Source organism: Xenopus tropicalis, chromosome 5 (assembly GCF_000004195.4).
Source record: "Xenopus tropicalis strain Nigerian chromosome 5, UCB_Xtro_10.0, whole genome shotgun sequence".
Taxonomy (NCBI): Eukaryota; Metazoa; Chordata; class Amphibia; order Anura; family Pipidae; genus Xenopus; species Xenopus tropicalis.
Window position 1 is genome coordinate 35,433,944 of NC_030681.2, and position 11,326 is coordinate 35,445,269.

General features: G+C 37.1%; 1 protein-coding gene across 1 annotated transcript in view; it reads left to right on the forward strand.

The window, feature by feature from the left end:
- Positions 1-9,241, forward strand: part of efemp1 (EGF containing fibulin extracellular matrix protein 1) — a 59,459-nt gene extending 50,218 nt beyond the window's left edge. Inside the window, exons 9-11 of the mRNA XM_002936826.5 lie at positions 1,757-1,883; positions 4,477-4,672; positions 6,548-9,241. Of these exons, the coding sequence (XP_002936872.1) occupies positions 1,757-1,883; positions 4,477-4,672; positions 6,548-6,709 (485 nt within the window). The 3' untranslated portion in view covers positions 6,710-9,241. The remainder of the gene's footprint in view (positions 1-1,756; positions 1,884-4,476; positions 4,673-6,547) is intronic.
- The last annotated feature ends 2,085 nt before the right edge of the window (positions 9,242-11,326 follow it).

Below are 11,326 nucleotides of genomic sequence, written 5' to 3' on the forward strand. Positions count from 1 at the left end.
AAGTAGTGGCTGCAAACATGCCTAATAATACTTGCTTCTGTGTACTGATATCATACAATATGTGGAGATGATTTATAGAAGAAACCAAGGGTTGCAGGCTGTTGAAAGTTATATCTAAAGTACCATAGGGCTCCTCTACCCAAGATGACCAATAAGTATAATAGATCATTGCTTCTAAATGTGCAAATTGGTTCCGTTCCCCCTAGACACACAAATGCACTTGCACTTGAGTACTGAGTTATTTCCTTATTAAAGGTTAGGTTGTGGTTCTCCTCCAAGCTTCTATTTACAATTTCCTTAATAGTAGTTCTAACTACTCTAGGGGGGAGATTTACTAATCCACGAACGGACCGAAAGCGTCCGAATGCGTTTTTTCGTAATGATCAGTATTTTTTCGACTTTTTCGTATATTTTCCGTGACTTTTCCGTCACCTGCGCGAAAAAATCGGATTGGTTTTTCCGCCGTTTACAATCTCTCAATACTAAAAAATCATGACGGCGACAAAATAGTCGCGCAAAATACGATTAAGTCACGGCGGCAATGAAAAACTTGCGACAAATACAAAAAATTGCGACGCTGATGAAAAAGTCGCAAAATTTTCGTTTCCAATCCGATTTTTTCCCTTTCGGGATTCGGATTCGTGGATTAGTAAATCTCCCCCTAGCTCCCTCTCCTCTTTCTCTCTGTATGAGAATGTCCAATTCAGACTCAGACTAAATAAAGCTTCTTCCCAAGCCTAATCTAAATTAGAACTTGAAGAACATTATGCAATAATCTGAGAATCCCTTTCCTAGTAGTCTCAAAGGATTACAATATAAATATAATATTTATGGGGATGCCTAAAAGAGATTAATTGTCCTGTACATTTTTCACTGAGCATGGTGACAAAGTAAGGGCTCCTCTGCTTTGCAGTTGTGGAGTGCTGAATTTGGTTTCTGTTCTCCCCATGTCTGCATGGGTTTTCATTTACACTCCAAAAAAAACATACAGGCAGGTTAATTGGCTTCTGATTAAATTAACCCATAAATGTAATTGGGACCCTAGACTGTAAACCCCACTGGAGCAGGAACTGATGTGGATAATGTATAATCTCTGTTATCAAATGTCATCATGTGCTGCATTATTGTGTTTGTGGTTCTCTTTTTCACTCTTGTTATTTCTTGTTTGGTAGTACCACTACATTAGATTTGCAGTTTGGCAGTTGGAGGACTTCCAATGCTTATTTTAGTAATCCAAACTTTGTTGTAATATTCCTGCTCTCTGTCTATGTGTTTTTGTCACATAAACAAATGACAATGATGATGATAATAACAGGGCTGGAAGAAAGAGTAAGTGAAGCATATGAAGCATGTGTCAGCTCTACAAAATGTTTAGGTTATCTAAGGGGGCACTTTTTACTTTACTTGCTCTTTATGATACTAAGGTGCCAACTTGTTTTAATATTTTTGCCTTTGGACTACTTATACAAAAGTAAGAAGGAATGGATTGATCAACAGTGGTGTATAACTGAGAAAAATGGTAAGCAGTGGGATATAAAGAACTATTAAGAGAAATATAGGTTGAATCTTTTATTTGAATTTGAAGAAATGTAAGACAAAATGTTAGCACACAAGTAAAGCTGGGAAAGGTTCAAGATGCCCAGAGCCACAGGCTCTAGAGTACAGAAAAATACACAAGAGCTCGTAGCCATACTGGCCAATTTATGATTTCCCATGAACATTTTTTGAAACTCCATTTTATTTGTAATATAAACAGATATAAATGAATGTGATACTGATGCTCATGATTGTGGAGAAGATACCATGTGTTGGAATTATTATGGTGCATATCGATGTTACCCAAGAAACCCTTGCCAAGAGCCATATGTTCGCATGTCTGAAAAGTAAGCATTTGCTTTAAGCAGGTTCAAATGCAAGTTAAACTCTTAATATTTCTTGTGAACTGGCAGAAAAAGTAAAACATAATTTCCATATCATAAAAGCAACATGATGAGTGTATGAAGGGAAGGTTCAAATGCAGTATACAAATAAATTGATAAATGGGTTGGGGTTTGCTCTGTTTCTGTATAATTTATAGGCTGTGTGAAATCATTTTTGGTGAAAAACAGTTCCAAGGTTGATGGTCTAGAACAGTGCTGTCCAACTGGCGGATGCGGCCCGTGACCCCCCTCTGTGGGGCCCCCACCTGTCTGGCTGCTTTGATGGCTTACCTTTGTGTAAGCTTTAAATGGTATCAGTACTGAGATTAACTGGCCCCCCCTGGTTCTTACCTTAGATTCAGGCTGTAATCCCTCTGTATTGTTTAAACATGTAATCCCTTGTGTTTTTCACACCTTTTAGTTTCTGCATTGTTCACCCCCTGCAGGGTTCACACCTCAGGCTCAGGCTGTAATCACCCACATTGTTCCCCTGTTAACACCTCAGACATGGTATGTAGTGCCTGGACTATGCTGCACACACAGACAGCATAGGGCAGGCAAAGTATGGCACATAGGCAGTATAGGGCAGGGAGGTTATGGAACACACAGACAGCATAGGGCAGGCAAAGTATTGCACATAGGCAGTATAGGGCAGGGAGGTTATGGAACACACAGACAGCATAGGGCAGGCATAGTATGGCACACAGGCAGCATAGGGCAGGGAGGGTATGGAACACACAGGCAGCATAGGGTAGGCAGAGTATGGCAGACACAGACAGCTAAGGGCAGGCAGAGTATGGCACACACAGACAGCTAAGGGCAGGCAGAGTATGGCACACACAGGCAGCATGGGGCAGGAAGAGTATGGCACACACAGGCAGCATAAGGGAGGCAGAGTGCTGCCTGTGTGTGCCTGCCCTATGCTGCCTGTGAGAGGTGAACCTGGCAGGGGTTTGTTCTGGGAGTTTGTTAGTAGTTGGAAACAGCCATTAAATGGTCCCTAAGGTGTGTAATTATGTTGCTGGGGGTTGCTCTGCTATCCACAGGGGAGGAGGAGGCATATGGATTTAAGGGTGTGTCTTAATATGACATAATATAATTCTTTCATATATGAATAACTGTTGATATCCCCGCAGTGAGGACCAAGCATTTGGGTTTTTGCTGCACTACCACCATTGTGATAAAATGGGTGTGGTTTGAAGTGGGTGTGGTTCAAAAAAGGGGAGTGGCCAAAACTGGCTTCCATTAGCGGCCCTCCACCATGTATGCTAGAGAAATTCCGGCCCTCGGCACCGCAGAAGTTGGACAGCACTGGTCTAGAATATTCTTGGTGTAGCTTATAGCCTGCATGTTATATTTATATCTGTGTGCATATATATATTTTAGTATGTATATATATATATATATATATATACTTATAAACAGCAGTTAGTGATGTCATCAGTGCTTATTATGGATGTAATTTGTGTGACAAGACTCAGTAAAACTTGTGCATTATTGTCAGGAACTTCCTGGTTGGCTCCAGTCAGTTAAATCAGTAAGTAATCCTGACAGTTATAGAAAATAAGGTACCCCCAGTTGAAAATTATGAGACTATTAGAAGTCACCTTGGAGTTCCATAACCTTTATATAGGTCTATGGTCAATGTATACAGTTAATGAAACTCCTCTGTGACTTCTAATATCCTTATATTTTATAATAGATGGTACTATTTACTATTTTTATGCAGTCTCTGCTTGAGTCTGCATCAGAGGTGTTCATGTATTCTTAGGCTAGTTGCCATATCCCCAGAATGATCATTTATTAATATGCTAAACCTTGATGATGTATAGTGGGACAATACAATTCCAAACACCAGACACTGGCCACCAGTCCTTTTCTGTAAGTCCCAGCATCTTCTTCCCTTGCATCTATCCTCAAGCAACTACACAGACAATGATATAATACGGGGAAACATATGCGCAATATGCTGCTAGAATACTGATGAAAATGTTTTTTTTCCACAGTAATGTGTGAATATTTGCAGCAGTATATTCTATGCACATAGTATTTTTCATCCTTATTAAACCATTTGTGCAACATTCTTTCTTGAAGAGCATGGCTTTCAAGTGAGACTTGTAAAAGGGTACTTTGCCTTAAAATTAACTTTTAGGGGGAGATTTACTAATCCACGAACAGTCCGAAGGCGTTTTTTCGTAATGATCGGTATTTTTGTGACTTTTTCGTATATTTTCCGCAACTTTTTCGTATTTAGTCACACAAAATACGATAAAGTCGTGACAAATACGAAACAGTCGCACAAAATACAATAAAGTCGCGACAAATACGAAAAATCGCGACGGCGACGAAAAAGTCGCAAAATTTTGTTTCCAATAAGATTTTTTCCCTTTCGGGATTCAGATTTGTGGATTAGTAAATCTGCCCCATAGTATGATGTAGGTTGGGGCATTTTAAAACTATTTGCAATTTGTCCTTATCGGTAAATTTGCATTGAAGATGCAAGTTTTAAAATGTACACAAAGGCAAAGTGTTAATACTGAATGTTGTTTTTTTTCAGTCGGTGTGTCTGCCCTGTTGCAAATCCTATTTGCCGAGACCAGCCATACAGCATTCTCTATAAATACATGAGCATTCACTCAAACAGACCAGTTCCTGCTGATATCTTCCAAATTCAGGCTACCATGATTTATTCAAATACAATCAACACATTCAGGATTAAATCTGGAAATGAAAATCAAGATTTTTACTTGCGGGTAAGTGTTCCTGAAATGGTTCACAAATACAGTAATAATTACACAGTTCCTTACAAATGTGAGAATAGCAGAAAGGTTGCACCAGGTTTTAAAGAGAATAACAGATGGTGACAGATCACTCCTGACATAAATATAAACACCTTATGGCAAATTAATTGAAATACAAGATTGAGTTTTTACGGTATTCCAGAAAAAAACAGAGGAAGAAAACACTTTTTTTACTGCAAACCATTAAACTGATAAATCTGCCCCTAAGTGAATATCTAGGGTTCCCACAAAACAACAAGATACTTAAAGGGCATGTAAACCCTACATTTTTCTACCATGTATTTAAGTTGGGAACATTTCCCCCACCCAAACCACATATATCGCCTCCGTTTGCCAGCACCATCACATTTTTCTAAAACAAATAGCAGTTTTCACCCAGCTGTCATTCTTCCTCTCACACATCTTCAGTGACATTTACATCTACAAACAGCACATGTGTGCTGTAAAGTTCATGTAATAAAGAATGCAGGCTTACACAGGCAGAACTTACTTTCATAAAAAGTCCTGCTTGAATTGTGCCCTGTAATGGTTAAAGCTCAGGTCGAGCTGAGGACAGGAGGTTAGAGGAAAAAACATGTTTTTCCAGCAGAGTGCACAGCTAGAGAGAAGATGCTATGGAAATCAGCAGTGTCATCTCTTTATTGGCTGCTAGACTGGAGGGCATGTTTGGTAACCTGAGTTGACGACAACTGTGAATGTTCAGTTAGTTAAGAGCCAAAGTCATTTCCTAATGGAGGGGGCAAAGTGAGTTACAGGTGGAGAAGAAATCCCAATTTATTAAAGGGATGCTGCTGCCTATTACAACCAGAGTGGCAGGTAGATAAAGATTTTAAAGAGGTTGTTCACTGATTACATTTTTGTATGGAGGGTGTTACATGTTCTTTAATAATAATATAATAAATATAATAAACAGGTATTCAAAAAGTGCCAACATATTCCACAGCTCCGCACAATAGGTGTGGAGTATATATATTAAATCATACTTACATACAAATAAAATCTGATATATGAGGTAGAATGGGTACTGCACATTAGAAAACTGGGAGGATAAACAAGATGTGGGCTTGAGCAAAATCAGTATTTTCCAGCAGGTGTTGTTTTTTATTTCTGGAGGTATTGGCTACCACTTTCTTTCTCCTTGTGTATTCATATTTTTCTGGTACAAGAATTCCCCACTCTCTGCCTACCTCTCTTCCACTAAGCCTATTTTCCCATTTTTTCAGTACAGGTATTAACCCTGCCTTATTGTACTTCTGTTCCCCCTCTCTTTTCTATAATGCTGCCCTCTACCTTTACCTGATTATTTTTATTGCCCACATCTTGTCACTCCATCAGTGTCTACAACTTCAAACAACCCCAAGTGGCCTCATTGCCATACATCATACTCCAAATTATGACCAGAATGTGATTTTAGCTCCTAGACATGAATAGCAGAAGACAACAGAATGATCACAATAGATATACACACAACCCCCAATACGATGCACAATAGATGTTCACACCACAAGTTAAACATTTATGAAGTCTTCACTGAATTACCAGTGGGTGTAAATTTACTTCTAGTAGCCATGAGATTGTGGTGGTACAGCAGGTTGAACATCACATGCGGGATTTTGTAGGGCATAGGATAATATACTTGTATTGAACTCTGCCTTTTTGGAAACCTTGGAACACATTTCTTTAAAACCCTTGGGGTCCAGAATGTTCTTATTAATATAAACAGGTGGCAGTGATGGCAATAAAAGCTCACAGGAGATAATCTAAAGGATGAACTTAAAGATATTGAATTGCTTTTTGTAAATCCATACATTATTATATGTTTTGCAGCATACAAGTGGAATCAGTGCAATGCTCGTTATGGTGAAACCGTTGACTGGACCAAGAGAATATATTGTTGATTTGGAAATGGTGACGGTTAACAGCTTAATGAATTATCGGTCAAGCTCCATATTGAGGTTAACAATAGTAGTGGGACCATACTCATTTTAAATATGTACTGGGAATTGCCAAATACTATGATCTATGGTACATCACTACTATATTATTTATACATTTCATTGAAACACATTAATCTAAGCTCAGATTAGAAAAAGTATTGAAAAAAAAGCTATAATGTACAAAAATATACATGTTTTTGGCTTTTTTTTCTTAATTGCGTTCAGCATTATAATAACTGGGCTCTAATTACAAAAATATCAAGTGTATTAAAACAATATCATATTTTTATTATGTAAATAGCTTGCCAGTAGGACTACATTAATTGAATTTTCTAATTTTGTTATGATTTTTCTATACTGTACTTAATGAACGTATAGGAGGTTTTTATAATACTGATTTCTCCATATTGGACCAGATTCAGTTCAGTGAGAAAAAGGCTTATCACATGAAAAAACTGGAACTGGATTTGGAGAAAAGTTTTTTCCTCCTTGAATTGAATCTTGCCTATGGGTTTTCTCATGATTTCTGATGATACAGTTTTTCTCACTGAACTGAATCTGCCCCATTATTTGATGCATTTTCAAGTAGCATATCTGAATATGAAAGAGAAAAGCTTTTAGTCAATGGCTTCTAAGGTTTCCCAATCCACTCAACAAATCCAAGCAATGTCCAGGGTATTTGAATGTATTGGGTTGGCATTTCAGCATGTGTCAATGTACTTTGCTATTGTAGTAAGGGTGGTCTGAAGCACATTGCATTGTAGGCCTAATAAATTTGTAGTTAGAGGAACCCCAACTTATTAAGATTACTTTACTCTTCAATTTATTTTCAATGAGGTTTAGAAGCTTGTCTGGGCAGTTGGGGTCTGGCATCATATCCCTTTTATTTATACTATAGGTGCCAGGACACATAGTAAACACCATACTGTGGGTCTCTGCACCTACTGGTCAATACCTACTAGATAACTCTCTGTGGTTATAAGAGGGTACCATTTGCACCGGTTCTGCCAGTGCTGCAAAGTAGTACTGATAGTGAATATTTATGAATTAATTATCAGTATCATGTAATGCCTATAATGTTTTCTGAAAAGCATATATTGAAAGTCCTTCAAAATATTTCACAGCTTTTGATGTTAGACTTAACTGTCTATCATTCTGCTGCTTATGATCTTGATCATAATAATAGTTTTTGTATAAATACTAATAAAGGGGTGGTTTACCTTTAACTTAACTGTTATTAGCATGTTATAGAATGGCCAATCTCTTCAATTGTTCTTAATATTATATTTTATAGCTTTTGAATTATTTGCCTTTCTCTTTTGAATCTTCCCAGCTTTTAAATGACCATTGCTTTTTGAGGCTGCAATTTTATTACTTAAATTTCTATTGAGACCCTCCCCTATTCATATTCCAGTTTCATTTAGACCCTAGCAACCACATAGCTGCTAAAATTCCAAACTGAAGAGCTAAATAATTAAAAAAACACATATAATAAAAAAAGAAGACTAGTTGCAGATTGTCTCAGAATAGCACTCTCTATTACAAAATTCAAAACCCCAGTTTCTGTTATGCCTAGCTGATCTTTTACAGTAACTATTTATGTGCAAGTTTTTTAGTATTTCCTTATACTAGTTAGTAAACATTTCCTGATATTCATCTTAGTTAACCTGATTTTCTGTGCAAACTAACTTCATTGCTTGTATTACTTACTACAGGTATCGGATGCCTTATCCGGAAACCCATTATCTAGAAAGTTCAAATTACAGAAAGACCATCTCCCATAGACTCAATTATAAAACAGTACCTTGTACTTGATCCCAACTAAGATATAATTAATCCTTATTGGAGGCAAAACAATCCTATTGGGTTTAATTACTGTTTAAATAATGTTTTTAGCAGACTTTAGGTAGGGGAATCCGAAAGATCCCTTATCCGGAAAACCCCAGGTCTCGAGCATTCTGGATAATGGGTCCCATACCTGTATTATCTCTCTCTCTTTGTTTTTTTTCCTCCTCTGGTTTCTATTAATATTATGTTGTTAATATTGATACATTAATTTCAATTTATTGACAATGTTTGTTTTGTCATCCTTTTGGAAACCATACATTGTATGTTCAGTTTATATTCCCTTTACTTGTTAACCCGTTTTTAAAAAAAACTTTAGTTTTCTTAAAAATAAAAGAACAAAAAAAAAAAAACTACTATTTTCTGATCTAAAATTTCTATCCATAGGAGCTTTAGGATGCCAAAAGCTGGATTTTTTTACCAGGGTTTTAATATCCTTGTTTTAATGCATAGCAAAGAAAATATATTTTCTTAATGTTAACAGTAAAATATATATATAATTTTTCAACATTCAAGTACCGTATTATTCTGTTAAACAAAATACCTTAAGCACTACACTCTTTTTATAACAAAATAGAGTTTGTTTCATTACTTTGTATTATTTACAGTGTTACTGAGTTTTGTGAATGAAAAGCAATTACATTTTTTTATGCACTGGTGGGGCATTGTAAAATCCATTGCTGTTTTTACTTTATTGTACAAAGTTTTTTTAGCAAAATAAATGTAAAACTATAAAGTACTTACGTGGTCAATACTTTTTAATTAAAACATTTTTTATTTTAAATAAAATGTGGAATTATTTAGCTGTTGTGTAGGTGAAGCGGTCTTGGGTAAGATTTGGGATGTTGTGATTCTAACCTGTGTCACAGTATACACTGTTAAACAAATTATTGTGAATGTTAGGTACAGAAGGCTGTGGGGAGCGGCTGTTCTTATGCAGCATGTTTTAACAAAGGATACTGTATATCGCTTATTTATTTTAAACTGAAAAAAGACTAAAGTCCGTCAAGTTAAACCCCTTCCAGAAAAACTATACTAAACAAACTGTAGATCTTAAAGGAACAGTAACACCAAAAAATTCAAGTGTATGAAAGAAATTCCAATATAATGTACTGCTGCCCTGCACTGGTACAACTGGTGTGTTTGCCTTAGAAACACTACTATGGTTTATATAAAGAATGCAGCTGTGTAGCCATGGGGGCAGCCATTCAAAGGAGAAAAGGCACAGGCACTTAGCAGATAACAGATAAAACACTATTGTATTCTACAGAGCTTATCCATTATCTGCTATGTAACCTGTGCCTTTTCTCCTTTTTTCCAGCTTGAATGGCTGCCCCCATGGCTACACAGCAGCTTATTATATATAAATTATAGTAGTGTTACTGTAGCAAACACACAACTTTTACCAGTGCAGGGCAACAGTGCATTATATTTCATTTACTTTAAAACTCTTTACGGTTCCTTTAAGCTCTAGTTGACTTGTCCAAGAAGTTATCAAAACCTCTTAAAAGCATTAATAGTATCCCCCGACAGGTTATCCCACAGCCCCTAGCCTCAACTTAAAGACCCATTTTCATTGCTTTAAGTAAAATTTCAATTTATTAAGACTGGCCCTCTTTAGAAAAGAAAGTTCCATTTCACCTGTCTAATTGCACTCTCTGCAACTCAACTCAATATCCTTCTTAAAGGAGAACACAAAGCTAAAAATGAATATGGCTAAAAATGCCGTATGTTATATACTAAACTTACCGCACCAGCCTAAAGTTTCAGCATCTCATTAGCAGCAGTGATCCAGGACTTGGAAAGTGTCTGCAACACGCAAATGCCCCGTGTGCTCTGAGCAACTGTTGAGAAGCTAAGCTTAGGGGTAGTCGCAAATTATCAGCTAGAAAATGAGGTTTGCCTGTCATATAAGCTGATGCTACAGGGATAATATTCAATTCTGATGGTAATTGCACTGGTTTCTGAGCTGCCATGTAGTCATTATCTGTGGTAAGTACTAATGAGCCTTATATTGTGACATTTATATTCAGTATATACAGTATATTGGGAGTGGGTCCCTAAGCTCAGTAAGTGACAGCAGCACAGAGCATGTGCGGGGATTCAGCAGAAAAGAAGATGGGGGGCTACTGGGGCATCTTCAGAGGAACAGATCTTCCCCATTAAAGGGCTGCGGTGCCTTGGGCTGGTACAGAATCTAAAAACATAATGTAGAACATTTCTGCCCTACTTCTTTAGTAAAGCATTTTTTTTGGAGCCCAAAACTGCATTGCATACTCAAGGTGAGGCCTTACCAAGGATCTATAAAGAATTCAAATGATCCCTTTCATCCCACTTGCTTTAGTAGCCACTGACTGATACTAAATTAAGGAGGCCCCCCCTGAATATATTAAGTAAGAATTTCTTCCTGGATGTCCTAGTCTTCAAAATAATGCACTGGCCCTAGCATACTGAAGTTGCAAGAGCCACCTGTGGGCATTCCTTGCAGCATCATGGACAAGTGCAGTACATAATGTTTTTGCCATTTTCTTTACTGCACTTGTTATGAAAATGGAGGCATGGGGCCACAAATAAAGTACACTGGGTTGGCACTCCATTTTTTCAAAATAATGCACTGAGGTAGGAGGTAAGTTACTAGGGTCACATATTGCCCCCACCCCCAGTGATTCTAACTTTCCTTTTATTGAAATAGGTAAATTAATAATAATCTAATTTATCTTTTGTCACCTAGTTTCAATGAAAGTTTGCAGTTTGAGTCTTGGAAAAGCTGCCACTGTTTTAGGCTATGTCCACTTTTTACTTATTATTCCCCATCCCCTTTTAA